The sequence below is a fragment of the Apaloderma vittatum genome, unplaced genomic scaffold (assembly GCF_000703405.1).
Source record: "Apaloderma vittatum isolate BGI_N311 unplaced genomic scaffold, ASM70340v1 scaffold10477, whole genome shotgun sequence".
NCBI classification, from domain to species: Eukaryota; Metazoa; Chordata; class Aves; order Trogoniformes; family Trogonidae; genus Apaloderma; species Apaloderma vittatum.
Genome location: NW_009726833.1, coordinates 100,976 through 128,942, shown reverse-complemented (window position 1 = coordinate 128,942; position 27,967 = coordinate 100,976). Strand labels below are relative to the sequence as shown.

At 38.8% G+C, this 27,967-nt stretch overlaps 1 protein-coding gene across 1 annotated transcript in view; it reads left to right on the top strand.

Moving 5' to 3' along the window:
* TBC1D1 (TBC1 (tre-2/USP6, BUB2, cdc16) domain family, member 1) overlaps positions 1–27,967 on the top strand; it is a gene marked incomplete at its 5' end in the record, with an annotated part of 58,214 nt that overhangs the window by 24,046 nt on the left and 6,201 nt on the right. Inside the window, 6 exons of the mRNA XM_009873448.1 lie at positions 1–27; positions 10,672–10,857; positions 15,419–15,580; positions 18,513–18,671; positions 23,177–23,421; positions 23,861–24,020. The exon at positions 1–27 is cut by the window's left edge and continues 98 nt beyond it. Coding sequence (XP_009871750.1) covers positions 1–27; positions 10,672–10,857; positions 15,419–15,580; positions 18,513–18,671; positions 23,177–23,421; positions 23,861–24,020 — 939 coding nt within the window. The remainder of the gene's footprint in view (positions 28–10,671; positions 10,858–15,418; positions 15,581–18,512; positions 18,672–23,176; positions 23,422–23,860; positions 24,021–27,967) is intronic.

Sequence of the window (27,967 nt, the reverse complement as noted above, 5' to 3'; positions counted from 1 at the left end):
CGTGTCCCCCCCCCAGCCGATACGACGGTAAAGTCTGTACTTATTTGCTCCCATGAACATTGTTAGTGGATGTGGTCTGTTAAGTGTGGACCATTTTGTATTCCGAGTGGACACATTTGCCTGGTGCTCTGTTTGTACTGTCTTTGCAGTTTCCCACCTACTTTTTGATCATGCCAAGCTTGTCAGCTGTTGAGTTTTTGTTTTTCAGCTTCGTATGTAGCGTAGTTCCAATTGTGCCAAGTTAACTAACTAGAGAAGAAGTAATTATTGTTACGTGTACTATTTTAATGAGTTCTGGGAGAAAAATTTGTCGCCAAGTAATATTCGGAAGAAAAGGTGATGCTTCTATTTCCTCTTTCCAAGCTGGAGTATAGAACTATGAACTAGAAAAATCCAGGCCTAGTAGGAGGAATTAAGTTTCTTTTGTGATGTCAGTTGAGTTCTTTGTATCAGATGGAATTTGACCTTGTGTGCTGGTCCAGTCTGTGGCATTTGCCACTTAAGCCATACACTGTTTATTTCCTGGAATTCTGTAGAACTAAAGAACCACAGAATAGAAACAAATTGCTGCAGTTAAGCATGAGGTACATCATTTTATGCATCTCATTTTATGTGAGCCGGATAGTACAGCGCATGCCGAGGCCAAGAATACCTCAGAGAAGCTTGTGTCTGTACAGAGCAATGGTCTCTGGCTCATGGAAGTTTGAATTTCATAGCTTGAGCTCTGCAAGCTTTACCTTCTTACTGATCTCTAAGGCCACTGTGTAAGAAACGGGAGAAAATATAAAGGAATAGGAAGCGACAGTATAGTAAATGTAGTAAAAAGTAACTGTCTTAATGTCTTTGAGACATTTTTCTTGCATCTTAAAGAGAGACGATTAACTGGACACACAGAACATAATGAAAGTGTTTCTGTGTCGCGGGTTAGGGCTGGGCCGGCCACTAAACGCAGACCAACGCTCTCTAACCCCCTCTTCCTCCCTAAACGGGAAGGAAAAGGAAATGAGGCAGGGTTTGAAAAGGGTTAGAAAAGAAAAACTAGAACAGCTTTAGTGAAACAATAATGGAAATAATAGTGAAATGATAAAAATAACAAACTATATACAACTATATGTAAGTCCGATATTGAACCCGACTCCTCCCCGCTCCAATAGCAATCACCACTGGTGCTGCAGAGCAGGTGGCACTGGGGCAGCCCCACGCTCAGCAGCGGTGGGAGCTGGATACAGGGAGCTGGGTTTGGGATCTCAGGATCCAGATGAAAAGCAGGGGATTGGACGGAGACCTCCCTGGACACCGACCATTGCAGAAAAGGGACTCAATTTATACTCAATATGACGTATATGGAATGGAGTACTCTTGTTGGTCACCTGTCCTGTCCCTTGCCCCACCAGAGGTGCAACCTTTTACTTCCTTGTGACCCCTCTTACTACCAGGCACCCCCAGCGTGGCACACAAGAGCCAGCAGTGGCCTTGGTCACTATAGGAATAAGTATAAGCAAGAGCCTAGAAGAGACTGAACTGGAAAGTAAAAATCACTAAGCAGAATTGGGTTTTTTTAGCTAAAACCAGCACATTTTGTCATTAATGCATTGCTTTCAGCATTTTGACTGACGATGGGGTAAGCTGTGTATGGGTATAGATGCCTCTCAAAGTTAGTGTACCTAAAAATGGTCGAGCATGTTGTGTAAGCATACCTGTGAAATGCCCTCGTATACTTAAAGGCATGTGAAGGACCTGTTCAACCTCAGCTGTTCTGTGAAGCTACTGTTTTTGCACGTTTGGTGCTTCTTTTTGTGACTGGAAATAGTTTTTTGAAAGCCACAGAACTCTCTCATGTTAAATAGGAAAAAACCTCTTAACTTGCCTATGAAAGCATTTCCTGTGAGACATAATAGCGGCAAGATTCAAAAGTAAAAATCACTAAGCAGAATTGGGTTTTTTTAGCTAAAACCAGCACATTTTGTCATTAATGCATTGCTTTCAGCATTTTGACTGACGATGGGGTAAGCTGTGTATGGGTATAGATGCCTCTCAAAGTTAGTGTACATCTTGACAACCTGCAGCTGGATAAGCAGAATGGTTGGAGAAACAAGTGTGGCCAAAACTGAGAACAGGAAGTGCTGTTAATAGGAGGAAAAATTTAAAATACCTGGCCTTTTTCTTCACTCTTATTTTCTTTTTCTGTTTTTGTTCCAATGTGTATATATTCAATTTATGAACAGATGGAGAAAACTCAGAGTTAGGGTTGAGGGTTTTTTTATTGTTTGTAACCAAGGATTGAGTTTTTCCATTTGGATTTTCATGCATCTACTGGAACATTTCTGCCAGGAAAGGATACTCACTCCAGTCTCTGCAAGCTTTAAGAATGCTGCTGTACAGATAAACTTCTGTTGAACTCACCACCACACTTAACTAAGTAACCTCTGTAGTTCCAAAGTAAATGTAACTAGCTGTCATTCATCATCTTGTTCCTTTTTCTTTCAAATTCTTTCAAGGAGAAGCAGCATGTGCAGTGAGATTTATTGATTTGATAAATTTGGTAACTTATTGACACCTGTTTGGTGTTAAAAGTCTTTCTTGCTCTTTTTAGACTCATGTCTTTTGGAAATAATTTATGCAAACAGCTGATGTATCATCGAAAGATCAATTTCAGCCAAATTGGACAGAGGCCAAAGAAGGTTTTAAGATAATCTATTTTGTCCTGTTCTGCAAAAGTAAGTGTGAAGAGAGGGAAACAAGGAAACATTCATGAGTTTCCTTTAATAGACTGACTCCACTGACTGGGATACTCTGCAGGAGAGCAGTAAGAAAAAAAGCTGTAACTGCCAACCGAGGGACCCAGATCTCTGTGAGTCAGTAATGATAAAGTTTTTCAAGCTCAGCATAGGCTGCTTTGCTAAACTTTGTATTAAACATAAAATTCACCAGTATGCCTGAACTACACACTTTGACCATGTGTGGGCAGGCATTGTCAACAAAATGAAACTGCTCTGTGGCTTCTTTGGGTTGTAATCACTATATATGCATGTGAAAGATGTCACAAGAAATAGAGACAACTTTAAGATTTATATACGCAGAAAGATCTAGACCCTGACATTTGTGATTCCATTTGTACATACAAGTGGTGAGCTGAATCTCAAGAGACATCACGTTCATTGCCATCCTCTGTGAGATTAACACAGCAGGATATGAAGATATATTTATGAAAGGTTTAAAACAAGCCAACACCAGCAACCACGAAAAACAAACAAACAAGAAAAACCCAACACAAACCCAGACAACTGGTATGTAGGTTTTGCAGAAATTTTCAGCTTAATTTTATGAGGTTCTGAGCCTGAAAGATGTCTGAGTTCCCACATGAAGCTGACAGCACTGTGAGTCCTGACGTCTTTTATGTCCTGACCCCTTAGCTCCCCAGGAGGTGCTCATAAGTAGTTTGAGTTAAAGCTTCATTTCCTGTAGCGCAGCTGGAGAGAAAAGATTGCTGGCTGTGCTTTGGTGATAGCATCATGTGTTACCAGGCAGAGGGCATGCTGTTTGTTTTTCTGACACCATTATTTAAAAGGAGGGTGTTCATTTCTTACTAGTTCAGGAGTCAAGTGAAAAACAGTCCTAAATAAGAATTTGGTTTTTATTTATTTATTGGAAATATATACACTAGGAAGCCTTTTTATTTTTTTCCTTGCCAGTTGAAATTCCTGCCTAGCCTGATGACTGATTTCAGTCCGGCCACACTCAGGCTAAGTGAGCACTCTGAGAAAACAGAAAGCCTCAGGTGCAGCAAACCATTACTTTTGGTTGTTACAGGAGCAGTGTCCCACGTGCAGGCCCTTCTCCAGCCACCTCCTGCTTGTGGATGCTGCCACTTGCCCTTTTGCCTGGTAATTCCCCTCTGCTTCTGTGCATAACTTTATCATTAAGCACTTCGGAGAAGCAACATGCAATTTGCTGCCTGATAGGACAACCAAGTGATCTCTGGTAAGCCTGGAGGTGGAGCTGATCTCCAGTTTGGAGACCTAGAAAGGACTTTCTGCATAGGTGAAATGATCTATAGCAATGTTTATTGCTTTCTAATTGGTAGCTGAATATTTGCAGGGTTGAGTTATGCTAGTTTTCTTGAGGCAAGCTACAGTTCAAATGTCCAAACTCATCTTCATGATTTGGTGGTGCTGCTGTAAGTGGTGTGGAGCACTGGAGGGCAGTGTTTTTCTCACCACTGCCCTGAGGCACACTCGGTGTCTTACCCTCTGTTTTGTTTTCGTTTTTATCTATTTATGGGTGCAGAATGAACGTTGTATCCTGCAGAGTGGAGAGGCACACAGAGAGGAGCACAGGTCACTTATCAAAGCTTGATCCATTTTGTCTGTTACAATACTGTATTTTTTCTGAGAGGAGGTTTACAGTAATCTCTCTTTCTAAAGCTTTTCTGGCCTTTTTTCTATATATAAGTAAACAAAATTCCCTCTGGCTCTCCCACTCACTGTCTTCAACATTCTAGGTAATAAAAGCATTTCTTCAGTTCTTTGATTTTATTTTTTTTTTAACCTTTATGCCTGCCCACCCTACCTGCAGCCAGATCTTCGGACTTCTGTAAAGTCTCTGTACCAAGAGCTACATTCTACGTAGTAGGACTTCCTAGTTCTCTGTCTTCGCTGGTGAAAAGGTGAAGAGAACAGCTTGGTGATCTTTTTAAACCGGATAAAGTATGAGCATATGAAAAATATGATTAGTTTTCTAGTCCCATTCAGTATTACCTGAGCACAGGCACAGGGAGGAAGGCAGAGTCTGGGAGCTGAGGGTGGGTGCTCGTACCGTGCTCGGGAGCAGGACACACTCAGTGCAGTGATGCTGAAACTTCACCTTGCACTGCATGGCAGCAGGCTGTTTGCATACTTTTATTCAGCATCTGCAAATCTCTGTGCAGTGGACTATTTTCACTACAATTTTCACATATTGACAGTTCAGAATTGGTCATAGTGGGAGTACTGTTTTGCAGATTGTCAGAAACTCCCAGCAAAGTCAAGTACTAGATATGAAGGGGTGTGAATAGTTTTCTGAAGTAAATGGTGGGAAAGTGATGGTGCTTGTCATGAGCTTTCTTGCTGCGGGGGGTGTTGTGTTGGCAGTAGACAGCAAGATTTGTATAACAGCTCTGTATTAGGTTGGAGAATTTAGGTTGGGTGATTTCTTTTAAGGTGGGCCAGGGGGTGGCGTTACATCTTGAATAGTGAAAGAAACTGCATTTCAGAAGAATGAGATGATCGATAGTGCTTAGCAGTACTCAGAAAAGAGATTCAAATTTTCAAAAAAAAGAAACTTTAGCCAGAACAACTACATAGTATTTTTCAATTTGACTTGCAGAAAAAAAATTCTCTTGGAAAGTACAAGTATCTCTATACAGGAAAACATAATGATTCGTTCATTGCCTTTCAGTCTCTGGCAATTAGAGGTGGCAAACTGTTAAATCCTAAGTGCTGAAGATAAGTTTGGATTTGAAGAACTGTTATTCTTAAAACAAGTTATAGTTAGCACCTATCTATCTATGTGCTTTGTGGTAAAGGTTATGTCTCTTCCGTTATTTAAGCTCAGAGGTCGTGATTACTTTTTAGGAAGCCCTTGACTTTAAAAGAAAAAGCAAACTCTATAAAGCATTTCTCAGATTAGTTAAACTGTATTGAAATACACAATTTGTCAAGAACTCCTCATTCAGCCATTGTCTTATGTCATGTGTCAGATAAAGAGAACTTGTTGAACTTGTGATTCCGTATGTGAAACTTTCTCGTAAAAGAAGGCTCCTGGTCATGTTACCACATTTGCTTATGAAGTCAAATCATCCAGACACCTTTATAAAATGATTGGAAAGGTTATAGAACTTTGCAGTTCCTCTTTAATTTTGTATCGTGTATGAAAGAAGGTGTTCCACAACCTGAATGAAAGATCTGAAGAGAACTAAGGATGTTGTGAAAGTCCTTCCTTTTGGGCAATTCAATCGTACACAACTGTGAAGATTCTCAGTTGTTTGCTAAGCTGAGTTTTCGTGCAACAATGCAAAACAGTGTCATGCAGAAAATGAAATGATTAATGGTATTTTTCATCCATATTTTTGCCATATCTTGCCTTATTTCTTAATGCTAGAGAGCAGATGTGACTGGTAAACATTGCATTTAGAGAGCCACATGTAGACAAGTCCGTAGTGAGGGTGGCGGTAATGCATTCTATTTGAGCCTCCTCCCTGTTAGCTTCCTATAAAAATAGTCATTTCTACATCAAGTGTTGCAGTTTCTAGTCAAAGGTGAATGTGTTATCTTGTTCTTGGTATTTGAGATTGGTTAAAGTAAGTACTTCTTAAAAAATGTTTTTTAAAATTTATGCTTTTAGATGGGTTTGTCGCTTCTGTTGTATTTTTACTTTGTGTGTGTGGTTTCTCATAGTGGGTTTCCTTTTCTTCTTGTTTTTGGAAACCACTGTTTAACTTGGTTGAACAGGAAGCTACTGATTGAATTTTTTTTTTTAATTATTGTTTTTTCTAAATTACAAATGACATTTCCTCAAGGCAAGGTTTAAGGCAACATTTTAATAACTCACTGTTGGAATACCTGAATGTCCTCCCACAGGTCCCAGCAAATGCTTTATATTAATTGTAGCTTCTTCTGGAGCTAATGAAATTTCCCATTTATATCACTACCAGTCAAATACTATCTGTTTTAATTACTACTGCATTCATTCACGAGCTTTTCATTTAAAAACTTTCTATAACATGGTCCCCGGTACTAATACACTGTGATACTTTCTTCAGAATTGTTTGCACTTTGTTTCATGTGTCATCCTTGCACATAAATAAATGCATTACATAAAACTCTTATCATTTTGGGGTGTAGGGACACTCTGCATTGTAGGATTACAGCACTGACATGCAAAGCCAAGGAGTTGGGTACAAATGAATGGAGCTACTGTACAAATTCCATCTCAGTCCACTGTTACTTTTGGTCTTTTCTCTTTTTGGGTAATATGAACAGCATCAGAGCCGTTCTGAGGTATGTATGGGTGCACTAGTACATTTGTGCAACTCTTCTACCTGTTTCATGAGTAGTTCTCTACCTTGCACAAGTTCTCATGAGCACAGGAAAACTGGTGTCTTTACCAATGAAGTACCCTCTTTCTCAAGGAACACTTGATTTGGACCCACAGACTTGTAGAATTCAATTGCATGAAAGAGTAATTCTAAACAGTAGTGCAGGTCTGAACTTCAAGTGGAGAGTAACCAGTGTGTTGATAAAATGTAATAATAGTTATTGAGTCAACTTGCCATATTCTGAACCTGGAAGACTGTAAGTACAATAGAGTAGTATGTTTGGAGGTAGAATTTTATATGGAAGCAACATATTTGAAAGGAGTACAGGTCAAAAATATGAAACAGGAGTCAACAAAAGCTGGCAAGGCTGGCACATGAAGAGGGAGGCAGTCTTTCAGTGTGTGCTGAAGCATTCAGATCTTGCTTAAGTGCACTTGCTAACCTCAGAAGTTTTGAAGGCTTGATTTTAACACATGGCAATTTGATTTGGTGGAACGTGAGCTCCCAGTTACGTTCAGTTGAATTGCTCTACTGTTTATCTTTCTTTCTTGTGCTATCCACCAGATCATTTGTGCATAGTAAAGACATGATCAGTTCCTTGTTACAGTATTTTTACTCTCATCTGTTCTGGGTGTGAAAGTTGGATGCCATGTCTGCCGATCACTCTGTTGTATATTCATTTGCAGGGGTTTGTACTGATTGACCAAATGTCTGGTTTCTTACTTTGCCTTGAGGGATCGCCTGCACATTCCATCTCCTTCCCCTCCTTTACCAGCCAAACAGCTGATGCAACTCTGTAAACTTTGGACAGGCCACATGAGCAGTTAAACAGGTTTATTTTGGTTCCTGTACGTCCTGCTGCATGCCAGCATGCAGGTGGGAGGGAGAGCAGGTTGTGAATGTGTTGTACTTTATCAGAGTAAGACTTTAGACTTCCTGGTAACTGTCCACAAGTGCCAAGAAGAAAGAAAGATAGAAAAGGAGCTGTCATTTCGCAGGCAAAAAGAAGCCTAGTACTCTTGCACAGAAGAATTAAGAGGTAGGATTGATAATCATAATTTGTCAACCTATAGAATTTTGTAACCTTTCTTTTCTTTTACAGCCTTAGCTGTTGTTAGGTTTTGTGCTTCTTTTACTAAATATAGATCTTATCAGGTTAGTCAGTAATAGACAAGAAATTTTCGGCCTAAATGGAAGCAGGATTGTGGACTTGAGTAATTAGTGCTTTGCAGTGGTTCAAGTGTTGCCACAGTCAGTTTGATCACTGGAGGATGAGAAGGGAGTAGCATCTCTGTTAAATTAGAAGGTGGTATTTTGTGAATTTGGTCATTGAAAACCAATCCACAAAATTTGTAGTTGAGCAAGTAGAATGTGCATGTTAAAGACATGAAGATTTTAGGTCTTGTGCTCTTTCTTGCTTTAGGAATGCAATGTGTTTAATCCATTTCCTTGCATGTATTTAGGCAGCCCGGTTTTGGTTTTTTCAAATGTTTCTTCTCTACCTGATGACATTTACCTAAACCTTTCTTATAATTGCAGATCTCTGCCTGTAAAGAAAAAAACCTAAATTGATGTTTACCAGGAAACATTAGGAAGTACAATATTTCTTCACTGTATTTTTACTTTTCATAACTAACTATATTTTTGAATGCTTCTGTCACCAACTGTATTTTTTAATGCTTCTGTCAGTGTTTCCTTCTTCACTTTTCAGCAAATGGTGATTGTGATTATAGTGACAAATATTTGTCCTTTGCCTAATTCGTATTCCTGTGAAGTTCATTGCTCTCTGCAGTGTTGTAGTACCCAAAGTTTGGGTATCCACACATGTTCAGAGTGCGAGTTTGTAAAGGTTTAATTTGTGTTGCTAGCTGAAAATGTTGCATTTATTTTTATGTGTATATTTTAGCCCTTGAATTTAACTGTGGTAACAAACACATAAGTGGTATAGAAGGAAACAGGTGGTTTGGGACCCACCCAATTTGTCTCTGACTCTTTGAGAGGAAAAGATTGACAGTGGCAAAACTTAGAAAAGCAGAAGCCAACAGCTGTGAGCATTTCCATTCTTGCTTAGTTGTGCAAGTGCCTTTCAACAAGGAAGAAGAGAATTGCTGCATATGAACCGTGTGAGTCAGTATGTGGTAGCTTTCTGAGTAGATTCTGCCTTCCCATCATGTTAGTTTACAGAGATGAGATAATTTGTGTGTGTTTAATTCAAAATCCTTATCACTGTGCTAGGTTATGATAAGGAGATGGACGACTGAGCTACTGCACAGAATAACTGTTTCAGGAGTGTCCCTTCTCCAGAAGCTGTTTGAAATACCATGCACAGATGTACTTGTCCTTTGCTGGAGAGGGGGTTTATTGCACTGATTTTAAAGCATTTTGTTGCATGCCTAACTGGTCAGCTTGTCCTCCGGGAGACGTTTCACAACTTTTCTGTTTCACTGAAGAAGTGCCGTTGCAATGGCTTTCCATTTGGGATTTGGTGAGAAGGGACAGATAGGTTTGACCATCCATTTTAAAGGTGGTAAAGTGAGCAATTTTTTTTCTAGATTTCTTCTTTAATGTCTTCTTGATATTGAGCCTTCAGAGAGGCTTATAAAACAATAAAATTAAGTGATACTGCAGCAGGCATTCAGAAGAGAAAGTATAAGAACTTACGTTCCATAAGTCAAGAAGTTGATTAAAATCAATGTGTTTACCTTTTCTCTAGAAAGAAAAGATTTTTCAGTTTGCCTGAGATTTATTTAATGTTTATTTTCTTTTATAGTTGTCCTGGTTTGAGCCATAAGTCTCTCTGCATTATTCCCTTTACCTTCCTGATTGCAGGAGGAGAGGGGTTAGAGAGCATCTCTCAGGGTTTTAGTGGTTGGCCCAGCCCTAACCCTCGACAGTAGCATTGTCAATCTTCTTAGAGTTACCTTGCGTGCTTAACAAAAAGGTGCATTTTTTTTGTGGACCAGCTGAAGCCAAAAGAAGAAAAGCAGAAGGTTATGACATAGTTAAAAGTTAGAAGTGAGAGCAAACATGTCTTGGGTGCCTGCCTCCCTTTCTGCATGTTTACTTTAAGAACTGATAATCAACTCATTGTATGGCCTTAGGTGGTGGTGTGTTTGTGCAGCTCAGGGTGTGTGTCTTCTTTGTTAAACACAGTTTAGAGATTATTATTTCAGGTATGTGGGTGCTATATTTGATTTGATCTGCTGTTTGAATCATGTCACGTTTCAGCTGTAGGTTGTATTTTTTGCAGTTTCTCAAATTTGCCTTTTCCTTTTTAGTTCTGTCCTTGTAAAGCTGTAATTAGCAATCCATGGTCTTCTATATGGTACAATGTTTTTGTCAGGTTGTATAAAAAAATATGCCAGGCTTTGGCCCATATGATTCTTACTCAGAAGCAACTTGTAAATCTGCTTGAAAATGTCATCTGGGAAACCTTGCTTGGTATTGCTACCTCCTATATATATGTATATATATGAGTGTGTATTTACGTAGATGTGTGTGTATGTATTTATATATAGGCAATCATTGAAAATGGGAACTGCTATACACCTATGCATGACATCTAAGTAGTTCACAACAGCTTCTCTTTTCTAAAGACTACTCTGAACTGGGAGAACTTCCACCAAGGTCCCCATTGGAACCAGTGTGTGAAGACGGCCCCTTTGGGCCAGTGAAAGAAGAGAGGAAACGGACATCCCGTGAGCTTCGGGAGTTGTGGAAGAAAGCCATTATTCAGCAGATACTGCTCCTCAGAATGGAGAAGGAAAACCAGAAATTACAAGGTTGGTGAAGTTCTGGATTATGTCCTCCTGCAGTACAAGTTCACTTTTTGGTTTGCTTTGTGGCCTTGGCAGTGGACTGGACCAAGTCTTAATGAAATATTTTAGGAACATCCAGGTAAATCAGTTTAGCAGCATCTCCCTCAGATCTCATTAGCATAGGTGGCATTTTACACTTATTTTTTTTATCACTTACCTTCTTATTTGTTTCCTTTGTCTTAATTGGTGCTCTTCTAGTTTTACCGTGGCTGTTTTTTAAGCTTGTGTCTAGAAGCTCTGACAAAGAGTTCAGCGCAGTCACTATGATGAGCTGATTTCTTTCTGCATTCATGTGCATAGGTCATGGTCTAAGTATTGGTCACTGCAGTGTTTTGTTTAGCCAGTCTTGAAGTTGAATTGAAGTTCTTAAGGAGCTGGATGTGGACTTCTCTGGGTGCTTGCCTCTGTACTGTGCCAGCGAGGTTTGTATGGCCTAGTAATGACTTAGATCAGTCAGAAGGGTGATGGGAAGGAGCTTGAGAAACTGGAATATGCAGGTGTTCTTAACCAAACTTTTTCTGTGGCTGAATGCATAGCTGCAACAAATCTGTTGTGGTGGCGATTTTAACACAAAAAGAATGCAGCCGATTATGAATACACATTTTATCGTAGCAGCTGCATACAGAATTGCAAGTGATGGCCCTTGAGAGCTGCTCCTTTGAAGATAACGAATGATGAGGACAGAAATGTTTATCTGGCTGATTTTAGATGTTCAGGAAGGGAATAGGCACCTGGATCCTCGATGGGTGAGGTACCTGGCATGGAAATTGCAATTCTTATGTGCCTTTGTGTAAACTTGGGAAGGACTGTCTTCTAGGAAGAACTGTGTAAAGAAAAGGCCCAACCATGTGAAAAAGTCTCAGTGTACCAAACATGAAACCCTTCTTTAAACTTGGGCTGAGACTCCTAGCTTGAAGGAGAAAACAACTCTCCTGGACATTGGCCATGGCCTCCCTGAACACTTAGCCCACTTGTAGGCTGTTTGCTTCTAATAGTATAGCTCTCCTATTTCAACCCTGATGTCTGAAGAACACCTGATACCCAAATTTCCTAAGAATCCCATGGGTGATAGGCATGTTCCCAGTATACAGACTTGCTAATCCAGTAAAATAAAATATGGCAATAGATACCAAATGTACTATGGCCTTGGCTAAGGGTCTTAGACCATCTGGAGAATGAGGTACCAAGAACAATGATTTATACAATCCCTTCAGCACAGAGCAGTGCTGTCATAAATGAGCTTCTATCAAGTCATTCCATAACTTGGAATTGTTATGAGACCTAGCATTTAAAAATTAATTTTCTGTGTTTTGTGTATTTATGCTCCTGCTATTTTTATTACTATCTTGTATTCAAGTTAGCTTAATATGCAGCCTGCTGTCAAGTTTTTGGCAACTGCAAGACATTAATATCCGTTAAAATTTTAACAAGTTTAATCAGATGCTCCAGTTTCAGGTTCCCAAAAGAAACAATTGCAAAGCTGTCACAGATTCTTTAAGATGAGCATGTCTGAAGCTAGTTAATGAATGAATGAGATGGGTGTTGGCATGACTGAAGACCCAGACTTCACAGTGTGCACTGTGGAGTAAAGAAGTTGGTGTAGGTAGCTGCTGCATGAAGAACTTGGTTGGTGAGACAGTACTTGAAAAAGCAGGTGACTGTGCTGTGGTGAGATAGTGATGCAATATAATGCTGCATCTTATGCTTTTCTGTCTGGGAAGTAAATGTTTTACATGCAGTAATAATTCTCAGAGTACTACTGTTTAATACTGAACAAAAATATTAGAAATCAAACCTGCACTGATAATGCTTAAGTGTAATATTGGGATTTGGATGCTGTCACTATCTAAATAAGCTTCTTGATAAAGGCATATTCTCTCCTCAGCCCTTGCGTATCACTTGCACTGTCGCATTTTTGCACATGACATAAGAAGACTGAATAAAGCAGAAAGACTGAGAAGTTGCCAAGCACCAGAAAACATTTTTTTTTGCAGAAGACAGAACATAGAAAGAGTTCGCTTCAGGGTTTGGTTTTTTTGTAGGAACCTTAAATGCCATTTTAAAATTATCTTCCTACAATGACACCTGTGTGTTCATTTTTTTTAAGTATTCTAATAAATCTATTGTATTTGACCTGAAGAAAATGTAAAGAAGTTGAAAAAGAGTTTAGATACACAGAATCACTTTCAGTATGGACACTCCATTATAATAAAACTGTTGGTGCTTGTATTTGTATGGGTCTATGGTTAAACATTGAATATAATCTACAGGGAAAAATCAAAACCAACAAGAAACAAGGAATTAAAAAAAAACCTTAAGGAATAAAATTAAGCTATATCTGTCTCTATCAGGATGGGTAAAATGTGTCAGTACATGTGAAGCCAAAGTCGTGTTTTAAAATTAAATATACTACTTTGAAATGAAAGGTGAAAAACTAAATTGGAAAATGTCAAAATGAAATACTGTGAGGTCCAGATCTTGCAAACACTTACATAACATAGCTCACGTGAATAGCCTCCCTGAATGAAAATATTTGCATGTGAAAGCAGCTACAGGATAAGGAGGTAAAGTGGACAATTCCCACGTATAAACAGTTCTTTTCTTTTTTCATTTTTAAAATGAAAATCTTGATTTAACCAGTGGGGGAGTACAGGGCAAGCAGTTTGTGGCTCTCAGAATTTGATCATCTAAAAAACCTTAATTGCAGACACAGATGGTGGAACAAGATGAGCTTTGCGTGTTGGCTATTTTAGTGTCATTATGGACCATATAAATTTCAGGTGATTTAACTGTTCAGGTGACTTAACTGTTGAGTAAATTTAAGTAAACAAGTTGTGCATACAAACAATGGAGAGCTAAACTAACAAAAGATAACATCCTTTTAACACAGGTTGTCTCGAGACTGTAACACATAGCAGTGTGATTTTTGTGAGTTCATACTTTGAAATCATGAAAGGTAGAATTAGGCAGGATTTAGGCAGAATGGCAGAATGTCCTCAAAACGAGAGTCTCGTGCTGGCACTGCAGTAATGCATCATCACCATGAAGAAGTACTGTGGGTACATCATGACAACTTAATGAAAAATCACGGTCGCTTTGTGATATGCTATTTCATAAACATGATTTCAAATCATGTTATTTCCAATTTGCTTATTGAGGAGAAGTATTTTTTAATTTTTGTTTAATACTATAGAACCTTTTGCAGTCCTTTGTGTCTTTTGAACCTGTGCTCTGCTGGCCTTTGCAAGTAGTAACCTGTCCTGGGACTTCTGTCGGGGAACTAAGTGCATTGAGTGCTTAGCCACGTTACCACCCAGTTATAAAATTGAAATACCCATTTTATTAAATTCTCCATAGACTTACCACAGTCTCCATCACTCCTTACCACTCTGTTTGTAGCTTTCACTTTCTTTATAGGATTTTCTTTTGAGCATTTCATGCCTTTTAGGAATAGGTGTCTGACATCTTTCCCATCTGCACTGCACCCTTTTTCTCCAAGTTGAAAGACCTCTTCTGATTTTTCAGTCTCGTGACCTGCATAAATTCATTCACTAGCCAAAAATGTGCTTTGTTATTTAGTTTCCTTGAATGCCATTAATAAACCCTTTTTTCCAGCTACATTCTAGTACTAAAATGTCACCACAGAAACAAAAGCTTTGTGGGAAGTCACTTTGAATTCTCACTCCGCTTCTAAACTTAGGAATTAACACTCAGCTGCAAAATTTGGTTTCATTTTTGCCATGATTCTTTGATGCTTTTCCAGGTATTTATTTCTTTTTAGTCCTTTATAAATAACTATGAAGATACAGTGCAATATTTTCATAAATTTTAATCTGAGAAAATCACCAATACTACAGTGCATCTCTGCACCAGGAACTCTGATGATCTAAAATGTCGTATTTAAGAATGAGTTGTCTGTTGACCCTTGTTCCAATTTCTTCACTGGGGACTTCAAGAGCTTTGTGTATATTTAGTGTTCATAGTCCTATTTGTGTTAAGGGTTGTGAAATTTTCTATACTTGCACTTCCCTTTTTATGTCATCTATAAAAATGGGCATGTGAATGATCACCTTTAAAGTATTTTTTTTTAATTTTGCCATTACTATTATGAAGCTGTATGCATAAAAACTAGATTAGTATTTTGGGTTTGTATTTTTATTTGGTGTACTGATTTAATTTGCTGCACTATTTTTTAACAGCTGGGAAGTTGAAATATCCTGTTAGGACAATCTTGTGTTTATTTTGTTAGTCTTCATATCTCATTTTTCTTCAGATCTAAGAGCTGAGTATTTGTAAGGAACTTAAAATAACAGGCCAAATACAGTTATTATTGCATATGTCTTTTAAAAAAAAAAACACAAAAAACCAAACCCAAAGCACCTCACAGTCACAAAAATTTAGACATGTCGTGTTTCAGAATTAATAGGGTTTAATTTTAGGTGGATTGCATGATGAAGTTCTACCTTAATCCATTTTACAAATTGTAAACAGTATTAACTGTTCTGTTTGTTACATCCCTTCCTAGCTTCAGAAAACAATTTGCAGAACAGGCGCCTGAAACTTGATTATGAAGAAATCACACCATGCTTAAAAGATGTAACTTTGATTTGGGAAAAGATGTTGAGTACACCTGGAAGGTCAAAGATGAAATTTGATGTGGAAAAAATACACTCGGCTGTTGGGCAAGGTAAGCACAGCTGTGGTTTGTGGAAATGCACATAAACTGTATTAGAAAAGGAGCAAGATGACCTCTTAACCACTTCTTACAACCAGATTCTCACTAGAGCTGTTCCTTGGGTTGCTGACTAAAAAATTGACAGTGTTGGGTATCTTTGTGGTTATCTGTGTGCAAGTAACAGTCCCTTTCTGCGGCAGCTGCAATTGTATTGTTGGAGTTACGGTACTTGGCATTCATTTTTGAATGACATTTGTCCTTACAGGAGTGTTGTACAGTACCTCATGTCTTACAATTGTTGCAATCTGATTTAATAAATTAAAAGTTTTCATTAAAGGAGAAAAAAAAAAAAAAAGGATAATGCCAAAGAAATGACCGTGTAAATAACTGAAGAAGCTGTCTGCACTACTGTCTGGAAATGCTCTGTTTTGGTGTGGGTTGTATGTGTGTACACAAGCAGCGGACATGGATATCTGTAGGACTGCCTCTTCCCCGAGCTCAACAATGCGTTGTACCTGCAAACACCACTTCAGCCTTCCTCATAACTTCAGGGCTGAGCAGCCAGCCCCTCTCTCCACTGCATCAGAAGTAATATACTCTAGAGGATGTTTTTTAAATGATCTAAGAAATTGGATTATTACCCAATGTTATTTGTGCCATGGTTGGAGCCACAGGCCTTGTGCTCAGCGCTGTGTGTAGCTGGTGGTGAAGATGACTGCTTCAGGGAGCTTTTTATAGTTCTATACAAAGCTTTCCAATGTGGAAAGGAAGCATACAGAATCCACCACTAGCAGAAGGTTACTATTTTAAATATTGCACCTGCCTATATGCAGTTATTCAAGCAAGTTAAACTAAATTGTCCATTTAGTTGTGACCAGGTGAGTGTAGAATTTTAACAATATCAAATACCCCAAGCACCGATCTCTGCAGAGTAAGGCAAGCTTGTTATCACAGGTTTCCCTCCATTCATGCAGGTAAAGAGCTCTGTCCAGTCAATATTTGGGCGTGAGGAAGACTTGATTTCTGTTGATAGTCCACTGATGCTGGCCGGTGTTACAGTCAAAAATAAAACTTAAAAAATTGAAGTGTTGAAAAATAAGTAAATAAACAAATAAAGCCCCGTTTAGTGAATCGCAAATAAGAAGGACACACAAGTAGCCAGTAGATGGGGAAATTATCCCTGACTCTTGTTGCTGTTATGTTCTGCTCTCTAGAGCCCAGTTGTTTCAGAGTCCTTAGACTGAAGTGATGTCCAATTTCATACATACACAGAAATGAAAACTGCATTTGAATTGAGTTTAGGAAGTTCTAGTTTAGACCAAAGCCATTAAAAAAAAAACTTGACTAAGCAAGGGAATGGGTAAGAAAGGAAGGTTTCAGTAAGCATGGGGCTTAAATTAAGGTAACAAATACATAATGTACATTGTAGAAGATGTTTAAATACAGTGAATCTTTCATTTAAGAAGTAATAAGCTAAATACTTTATTTTACATGTGCAATGCAGCATGCAGAGATAAACTTAATATTGAACTACTACCTTAAAGGGAATTTTAATTAATTTGTAATTTTGCAGCTCTAAATGTGCCCTATTAAGCCAGTTCTACCCTGTGTGACGCATTCAATCTCAGTGAAGCTAATGGGATTTTAGATGTGTATCTGAAAAGCAGAACCTTGCTCATTCAGTGTCTGAAATGTTATTTTCCCTCACCGTTTTGTGTTGGAGACTTTTCAATAATTTGGTTTAAATTCCCTAAAGTAATTTACAAAATTATAATTACACCTGTGATATGTATTCAAGTATTATACATTTGTACTAGCATTTCATTTTCAAGCAGTTGTCTCTGGATTATGATAGTGTAGTAAAAATAAGTACTGCAGAGATAAATTCGTATCCTTCTGTGCTTATGTGAGAGAAGGCAGTGAAATTTCTCTAGTACATTTTGTTACCTTTCCATGTAAGTTGTATGCTTCATTCACATTTCATTTCTTTTATTGTTGTTGTTTATCCATATGTTACATATATATCAAAAGTAAAGAGCAGTCCAAAAAACTTTAGGCCATAAGTTACTTCAAATTGTAATACCTGGTTCCAGTACATCATGGGTTAGATAGAATATTTTCCCAAAGAATTGTGTATCGATTGCTTGTGTAGATGATTTAATAGTGTCTGTTTTGTGCTGAGTGAAGTATGCATGTAACAATAACCTTTCTACTGCTTTCAAAGGTTTGCATACAGATTCAAATGAAGTCTACCAATAACTGTGTGAAGTAGTTAAGTAGCATCATCCCATTTTATAGGAAAAGAAATTCAAGCTTTAAAACATTTTTACATGTACCAGTCATTCAGCAAGCCAGTAGCAAAACTAGAAATACGGTATATTGCTTTCTGCTTTTTTGCCTTCTGTTGTAGTCTCTAGATCACATCTCATTTGTATTTGTTTATACTTCTGGTATATCTTCTGGTATATCTGTTTATACTTCTGGTGTATCTTACCTTCCTAAAAGTTACTCCTAACAACAGTGTGAGTGCTGTAGTAGTGAAAAAATTTAATTAACTCTATTGCAGTGCTTTGTTATGTACTTTACATGGAAAAATGGGAGATAATCATTTAACTTGTTTCTGAAAAGTGTTGCAATTTTTGCTGCCTCTTCTAGTACTTCTCAAACTGGAACTGGTAACTTCAGACTTTGGCAGCTCATCCTGTTTCTATCTTAAATCTCTTGTTAATATGATGACATCTTTTATAGGCTGAGGAAGTATAAGCATTGTAGTTTGATCTGCTCCTATGGTCTACTGGAGACAGCAGATACTGATCTTGCAGATACAGATCTACTTACATATCTAGCAGATAGGGATCTTCAGTTCCTCGATTCTGTTAGCTCAACTATAGCTGAACCCTCAGTATGAATGCAAATAAGTGTTTTAATGACTTTCTTCTCCCAGGAGTACCACGTCACCACCGTGGGGAGATCTGGAAGTTTCTAGCAGAGCAATACCATCTTAAACATCAGTTTCCAAGTAAACAACCGCCAAAGGACACACCGTATAAAGAGCTCCTGAAACAACTAACTTCTCAGCAACATGCGATACTTATTGACCTAGGTAAGTACAGCAATAGTCTGAACTGAAAATAAGGGGTTTATGATTTCTGGAAGAGAAGTAAGGGTAGGTAACACACAAAAGACCTCTCACCATTTAATAATAGGATGTTGGTAAGAACTGCTTTTAATCTGGTGTGAGAACCGTTAGGAAAATGCAAAATCTGCATTTCAAGCACAGAGGTCCTTTGCAACATGTGGTAATAAGAGATTAGTAGATGTAACTGTAACGTATCTGTATTTCAGATACTGACAGTGAACTCCACAGGCCTGTGGAATGCAAACTGTCAAGAAAGGAACTCAAATATATAAGTGTTGAATCATGTGCTATTCATTCATGATATCCAGTGTTTGCTGGATAATCCCACACTAAACCCCTGCTTGCAGGCCTGCCAGGTTTCCACTTGGCACTGGGAAAGTAACACTCCAAGAAGCCTTAATGCCAGCTGGGAATAGGCAGTTGCAGTGTAAGTAAATTGTTTCCTTCCAGACTTTGTAACACCAATTTTAGGAATTCCTCCAGATCCCTTAGCACCAGAAGTAGTCTTCTGTTTTTGAGAGATACATTTATTTCTAAAGATGAGTCACTAGCAAGTACTTACCAGTCACGTCGGTGTACCTGGTGTTGATACCCCTAGCGATGAACATTGGGATTATGTTGCACTGAAGTGCCTCCATAAGGGGTGAAAAGTTTTGTGCTGGATTAATGAATTACACACCTTCAGCAGAGGGGAGAGGAGTGGGACAACTCCTGGACATGAGGGAACACAGTCTGGTTGGCTCTCACAGCAGATTGGGGGTTCATATTTTCTGCTTGGTTCTGCACACAAATGCTTTCTCATCTTAGCCATTTGCTCTGCTTGTAGAAACAAATGACTGCATATGTTGGCAAATTGGTACCTTCATGGTGGTTTTCATGCAAAGTACTGGTTTTGCCAAGATGCTATTTGTTTGCTTGTTAGCTGAGGGAAGGATTGGGCCCTATTATTTCAGTAAGATGAAACTAGGAGCCTGAAGACTTCCTAGTTTCCTAGTGATTCACATAGAAATAAAATAGTGCTGCACAGTAACAGACAGTGTAACTCGATAGACAGCTAGAAGGAATTTGCATGTTCTAACCTGTATTCCTTCAGACTGTCAGAAACATTTTCTTTCAAATCTTTAAGAATCCTTCTGAAAGTATGCACTTCATCCTTGAGAGAAAAACCCATGTTCTTGCAACACGTAGTTATAATATTTTAAAAAGCTTTCGCAAATTAAGCTAAAAAGGTCTTGCTAACACGATATGAGCCCAAGCCATAATAGTATCGCTCACAGTTAGTTGAGTCAATGCATCTTCAGCTGCAAACAGTGCTTCCCAATAATGAGGACCAGTGTGCATCTGGATGCAGAGGTGTAAGGTAAAGCAGCTGCTTTTCTGGCCCAACTTATGCGTCACAGTGCTGTTTCATTACATGGGCAAGAACAAAGCCACAATTCCCTACAGGCTTTTTTGTGTGTTTCTTTCTGTGGCCCCACCTGCACAACGATTGCAGTCACTGGGAATTTCAGGTCCTGTACACCAAAGTCATGTTCAGTGAATGATTTCTTCTCTTACCAGGATAGGCTGAACTGACTGCTAGATGCTGTCGTTTTAGGAAACAACTGTACTCGTCACTGAGTGTGTGATGAACACAATATAAAATTATGCTCTGTTTCACTACATTTCAAAAATAGCGTAGCTACTTAACTTTCTCATTCTGGAGCTCTTGAGGTATGACAGTTGATTTAGAGTCCCTTTTTTTTGTTTGCTCCTAAGTAAAAGCTAAAATTTTTAGTTAAGTCATCACCAGGGCACTCGGAAACAAATCAGCTTGCAAGTTTAGCAGTTCTGCTTCTCCCCCATTTTCTGTTCTTTAGAACTTCTTTGCATTTTTATTCTCGCTCAGCTTGTAACTTTTCTTCATGACTGATGGGGAAGGATGCTCGCTGTGTGAGTAAGGCAGTAGAGATCTGCCTTTAGATTGTGCTGTAATAACTTGTCATTCAGGCCTAGAATTCCTTTGTGAAGGAACACAAGCTCCTTCTCATTTGAAAGGTAGAGATATTTCTTCTGTAATGGTCAACTCTGTGGCAGCCTGGCCAGAGGAGATCTGCTCGGGAACTGAATGGCAGTGTTCCATGTGACAGGCTAGGGCAGCTACCACATGGCAGAAGGGCTCTGCCCCGGGCTTTGTCTTCTTGAAACAGGAGCTCTAGTATTATCTGGCAGCTCGGCAGCATTCCAGGAGCTAAAGGGCGGAGTCATATTTAACTAGTAGGCAACTGAAAAACAAGCTCCACTTAATACTAGGACAAAAGAAGTATTCAAGTTTCTTCTCTGTTGAGGTATTTCGTAGGGAAAACCTGGTAGGGGGAGAGTTGTGGGTTTTTTCCCTAGAAATTAAAATATTGCCTTTTGGAAAAGTTTTCAAAAATAATCTGTAAAAGTGAAGCCTTTAATGTCTTGAGATCAGCTAGTCCAACACTTCTACTCAAAGCTAGGCCTTCTAAAGCAGGTTGCCAAAGGCCATGTTTGCGCAGCTTTTCAGTATGTCCGTAGATGAAGACTCTGCAACCTCTCTGGGCAGCTTGTGCCACTGTCTGGCCAGTCTTACAGTAATTTTTTTTTCTTATGTTAGCTGGATTTTCCTGTATTTCAGGTGCCTGTTGCCTGTTGTCCTGTCAGTGGGCACTACTGAGAAGAGCCTGGCTTCCTCTTCTTCATTCCCTCACAGTGGGTAGTTGTGCATATAGATAAGATACCCCTGAGCTTTTTCTTCTCCAGTCTGAACAATCCTAGCTCTTTCAGCCTTTCTTCATAGGAGAAGTACTCCAGTCACTTCCTCATCTTAGTGATGCTTTGCTGCACTGTCTCCATATGACCATGTTTCTTGTACTGGGGAGCCTCAAACTGGACACAGTACTCCAGGTGTGACCTCTGCATTGCTGAGTAGAAGGGAGGCATCACCTCCCTCGAGCTGCTGGCAGTGCTCTTCCTAATGCAACCCAGGACACCATTTGCCTTCTTTATAATAAGGGTATATTGCTGGCTTGTGTTTAACTTCGTGATCATTAGGGCCCCAAGGTCCTTTTCTGCAAAGCTGCTTGCCAGCTGGGCTGCCCCCAGCGTATGCTGATGCAAGAGGTTGTTCCTTTCCAGGTGCAGGATTTCTGCACTTGCCTTTGTTGAACTTCATGGAGTTCCTGTCAGCCTATTTCTCCAACCTGTCATCCCTCTGAATTGGAGCCTGACCATCTCTTGTATCTGCCAGTCTTCCCAGTTAATTATCATCTACAGAATTGGTGAGGGTAAGCTTTGCCCCATTGTCCAGGTCATTAATGACACTCCCTAATCAGGGATCAGGTAGAACAAAGGCTCCAGGCACCCTGTGGTCAAGAGCATCTGACAAGAATTGGTTAGAAGCTGACAGAGCTACTGTTACCACAGTCTCATCTTTATCTGTCAGCAGCAGTACCCTGAGGTTCTGAGGACTGCCCTGACAGTCCCAGGCAGTATCCAGATGCTCAAGAGCTCAAAGAAGCTGCTACAGAACTGTTGACTGCTACTGCCTCTGTTGGCTGCACTCTCATACAACATATATATAGCATATATCTTAGCACATATATCACTGCATGCTTCTTGGTATCGTAAACACTGCAGAAAAAGAGACACAAATTGAGTTTTTACTCACTGAGTAAAATTGCTCTACAATCAGTGTAGTTTACCTGAAAGTGGGATTTGAAGAGATGTGGGGAATAGATCCAAAGCCCATTGCTACCAAGAGAAAGTTGTGCTCTGACAACCGACTTCTGCTCTCCAAGCACTTGTCATTTGTGCTGGTACTCATGGGACACCTTCTGGAGCTGACACAGCTGAGCAGTAGGAGAAAACAACTAACCCCATGTAAAAGGGGGCTTTTTTCTGCTAGGTTAGAGTCAGCTTCCTGCATCATGCAGGAAAGGAGGAAGGACCTGTAAGACTGAGAGGGACCAAGGCAGGGAGGGAGGTGTGAAGAGACACATTTACTAGAGAAAAGACAAGAAGAGAAAGGGAAGGAGCCCTAACCCAGAGATCTCAGACATTCTAAGTCTGTGCCTGGATTTTAATTGTTTAAAAGTTTTAATCAAGAAAAGAGGACAGGGTGACCCATTGAGCCACTGAATCAAGTCTCCCACTATTACAGATAGCCAGCCCCTATAACACTTTAGCACACTGATCAAGGGCCAGTCTTCAGAACAGTTATTCAGCTGTTCCCAACACCAGTCTTGACAATTTCTAAATTAATTCTGCAACTACTCTAAGCAAACAGTAGTAGAGTACAAGAATCATTTTGCGTTGTTCACTTTCTTACAGTCTTCCTCTGGGTTGACTCAGAATCTATCTTTCAAAAGAATCTTCCTTTTTGAAAGACTTTAATTTGATAACATGGTTAGGTGAACTGGGCGTTTTGTTTTAGTTTAATTTACTAACTTCAGCTGTTTTCCCAGGGCGCACGTTTCCAACACATCCATACTTCTCGGCACAGCTGGGAGCTGGGCAGCTGTCGCTCTACAATATTTTGAAGGCCTATTCGCTTCTGGACCAGGAAGTAGGATATTGTCAGGGTCTTAGTTTTGTAGCAGGAGTTTTACTACTTCATATGAGTGAAGAAGATGCTTTTAAAATGCTAAAGTTTCTCATGTTTGATATGGGCCTCAGAAAACAATACCGTCCTGACATGACAATTTTACAGGTATGATTTCAACTTTCAAATAAAAGAATGCTAATTTTAAATTGTAATAGTGCAATATAGATAGCATTATCAAAATCTGGACTTGAACTTCAGTTCTTAAAAATGGGGAAGGGTAATCTGAGAAAAGAATACATCCTCTTAAATACGGTAGTTTCAAATAACAAGACTACTGGGGAAACTATGAAAACCATAAATAGGAAGAATTCTGTTATATGTTGTATGAGGTTCAAATAACCCTGCAGATGAGCCTGTTGTAGGCTCACAGGTGACCCATCCTGGGTCTTTTAGGTGGCTTCTGAGTATTTATTTTCTATACACGATTCTATCCAAATTGACAAATATCTTTCACTGTTACTAATAAGAGTATGAAGCATGGACTTTGCTACTATGAGTCTTAGAACTTGTTTATCTTTAGTCTCTTTGTTCTTATTCCACCCAGATCCAGATGTATCAACTATCTCGACTTCTTCATGACTACCATCGAGATCTCTATAACCACCTAGAAGAACATGAGATTGGCCCCAGCCTCTATGCTGCTCCCTGGTTTCTCACCATGTTTGCCTCGCAGTTTCCCCTTGGATTTGTAGCCAGAGTGTTTGGTATTTCTTCATAAAATTTCTTCTCTCTGTCGTTTTTGAAGTATTTTCTTTGGAATGCAGTTATTAGGAACAGCTCTTGTTATCCAACCTGCTTCAGACACCCAGGAGAAGTATTCTACTTACTACTGATGAACAGAAGGTCATCTTCCAGAGCATGTATTCACAGTAAAATAGAAAGAGAGAGGAATAAAGCATGTGATAGTTCCAAACTGTCCTGCGTTTTCATCCTCACTGTTATGTTTTCCCACCCTCTAACCACTTACAGAGAGGATGTAAAATTTGATGCCATGAAATCATAGTGTTATGGCAGTTGCACTTCAACACTGACTATTAGTTAGTTTCAAGCTGAAAAGGGATGCAACAAAGGCATTGTCTGAGAAATATTGCCATTTACTCCATGATCATTGTCTTCAAGAGTGTCAGTGGAAAATTATTTTGAGGGTTATGTTTTTAAAACACACACAGAGATGACCCTTGCAATTAAATAATGGATATACTGTACAGAAACATAGGGCTTTGAAACTATTGTTCCTTATCCTTACAAATTTAGCCTGATTTGGTAATCTCACTCTCCAAAAATATTTGGAAGCATATGGAATTTAGGCTCTATAGTCACTTCTGTTGCCTATTTCTAGAATCTAGAGAAGCGAAGTTCTCTTTTTTTTTTTAATTAAATTTGAATTAAGAATTTACCTTGATGCTATCTTATATCTATATATTTCATAGATTAATTGTTTGGTAATTGAGAAAATGTTTTATTTCCTTCTATGTTGTTTGGTTTTCGATTTCATTATGCAGTACTGGATCATCCATGATGAGCAGGGTGGATTGGAGCTTTCTCTCTCATTTCTCTCTTAAACTAAGAAGCTATTTTCATTTTCCTCACTCAGTTTTGCTTAAGAAATTAAACGAAGCAATGATTTATGAGAGTATTAATACTGACACTTTCCCGACTTCAAAAATTATAGCCTTATCTACCACAATAACAAATAATGAGTATAGATTCCAAGAAGAACCAACAAGGATCCTGTCCTGTTTCTGTTTAAGGATGTGCCAAAAGTAGTGCTAGAACAGTGGTGTGTAGCTAAGTAGTGTGACATGTTCTGTCACTCCAGGGAAAACAGCATTATCTTTTTTTTTTTCCTGGAACAATTCAGGATAGTCTAATGTACATCAACAAGTATCTAGCTGGCAGTAATAATCTGTAGGAATTAAATGAAGAGCTGTATGCAGGTGTCTTGTACTGAATTTGTAATCAGTTAATCTTTCTATTATTCATAGTATTGTGCATGATAAGAAGAGTCTTTGAATTGGACAATTCGATTTAAAAGTGCCTTGTGTATCCAGTATGCCTGGATTTCTGCCTTAATATGCAGACTAGTATTTTATCTGTCACTGAAGGATTGTAACGCTTTAGAAAGCAAAGATTTTACATTAGAATAGAAGGCTTAGATACATGATCTTCAGAGGACTGATTTTCAGTCAAGAACAGAAAAATGTGTGACTGAAACTGTCACCTCTTAAAAATCTGATATTTTTTAGAGAGAAAGCCCAGCATGACCAATACTTGCAGTTTTTTAATATTTCTAAGTATTTAGTATTTTGCTTAAAACAGTGTTTTCTGGAGCTATGCAAGTTGAGAACCCTGGACATTCTTTTACCCTAGGAAGTAAAATCTTATCTTCACGTGTGCTGAAGGCTCTGAAACACAATTATAAGCCTGAGAAAGGCTAGAGCTGTCACTTTGCTGCGAGGTGTCGTCATGTTTGTGTCCGATCAGTTGTGACCTATGTGTTCACACAGTTTTGCAGAACATGCCTACATTTTCAATGCTCCCTTATTAAAAGCCTTGGGATGAAAGCATGTTGATTTAAAACTAACTCATCTATAGCTTACTAAGACTAAAAGATTGCACTGCTGTTTTCTAACACAGTATCTCTACACTCGTGATATTTGGAGCCTCACTGCTATTAATGTAATTGCTGGAGATCACTTCCTTTAGACTTCCATAGCGTGTACTTTTTGCAACCATCTTACAAGCAGCGTGTAAAAGAATGGGGATAAAAAGAGGTTCACGCAAAGCCTGGTTTAGGAGTCAAATACCCAAACTCCTTTTAACTTTTTAATTATCTGTCCAAACTTTTAGCGCTTCTCCTGAGCAGAATCTAATGAAAGTACAACATTAACAACGATGTGGTTTTTAATACCCCTGTTTATTTGTTAATGGAAGAAACACAGTAGAAGAGTGTTTATTTTGTTTGAAGACTGTAGATAAAACTTGATTATTTTTTTAAAATCCTGTAGACTGCCTGTCGTGCTGACATTAATTTGGGTACCTTCACTGTACTGTTGTTGGCTGGCAGCCCACTTAATGGGAAGTATGGAGAGGGGATAACAACCAGGTCTTTGTTAAGTACTTGCTACTTTAAATGAGAGAGGGATTTCGGCCACATATTACCAGCTCAGCTCATACAGACATTCATTAAAAACTTACAGGTCACCTTGAGTTAATCTCTGTGTCTTTATGGGATAGGTGCTGAATCCTAAATAAGCATTATTTGCAGCTTTGGGTGTTTTCCCTTTGTATTTCCTAGCTGCTCTTCAGCATCCCCTGTTCTAATGTAGAGCTTTCCCTATAAAGCATTTTCCCGTAGTTTTCAGTTTCAATAGAGAATTGAGACAAATGCCTGTTCTGTTACCACTTTTCAATCATTCCTGCCTTTGGATTTTATACTGAATCAGAGCTGAACATTTTTTAATGCAAATGGCAGCAAAGTGCACCATTTATGATTACCTGTTACTTGGGGTTTTCTTTCTTGGAAAGAAAAAGAAGTGAAATGAGTTATGTCTTCAACATTGTAGGCGAAACAGTGCAAGGGGGAATTTAATTCTGATAGAAATTTAAAAAGAGAGGTTGATTTAGTTAAGAAAGGCAGTTAGGCAGTGTTTTCATATGTTCTTTACTCCATCGGGGATACCTGTGGTTTTGCTAGTAGTTGTTTCCCTTACCATTTATTTGATATCATTGTGCTACTTCCTAAGTGATTGGGACTTCATTCACAGTTTTGAATATGAAGAAGGGAAAGAACAAGAGATAAGCCCTTTAAAAATAAAATTATATTTAGGAAATATGGAATAAAACCACAGTATCATTTCTTCCTTTTCCACCTGCATCAGTATTGTTTCACGTTAGATGCTTTTTTCTGTAGTGAATTGCTCAATAAAATCAGGAGCAGATTCTGAGTTATAGTAGCAGGAACGTCAAATGCAGGGCAGTGCTGTTTATACTGTGTTTATACAGATGAGCCTGTGGAGATGGGTTTCTTGTCTGATGCTTTTATTGCAGTCTTTTATTTCTTTCCCCTGTAAAGACACAGGCAATTTGTAAAGGAAAAGAAAAGAAAGGAAGTTGCATTGAAAGGTCACTATATGCTGTGGTTTCAGCGTGCTTGAATGTGTGCCAGCTGCTGTCTTTGCAGGACCACCTGCAATATTAACACTTAAGCTGTATTACTAAGATTCAGGGTACTTACTAGTGTAGTTATTAGACTATTAACGTAAGTGGTTGAGACACACACTAAAAATAAGCACATGAACATGAAACCTGAGGCTGGTGGAAAGTGCGCATTTAGCCTCCTGTGTGCAGCGTAGTACTCACTGAGATTTTGTCGGTTTCATCACCAAATGAGATAAGAACAGAACTTCGGATCTTCAGTTGTGTCTTCAGGTGTAGTTTTTGCCTGTTTTATTAGGGTTTTTAAATGGCATTAGGGTTAGAATTCTATTCAAGTTCAATTTCCTGTGAACATCTCAAAAGAAAAAAAGACCGTAAAACTATTACATGCACAAAAAGTGACAACACCGACAAACTTGACTGCCTGGTTTATTGTGTGCTTAGCTTAAATTTGAATTGGGCTTTATGGTCGAAAACTCACTAAATAATTAAT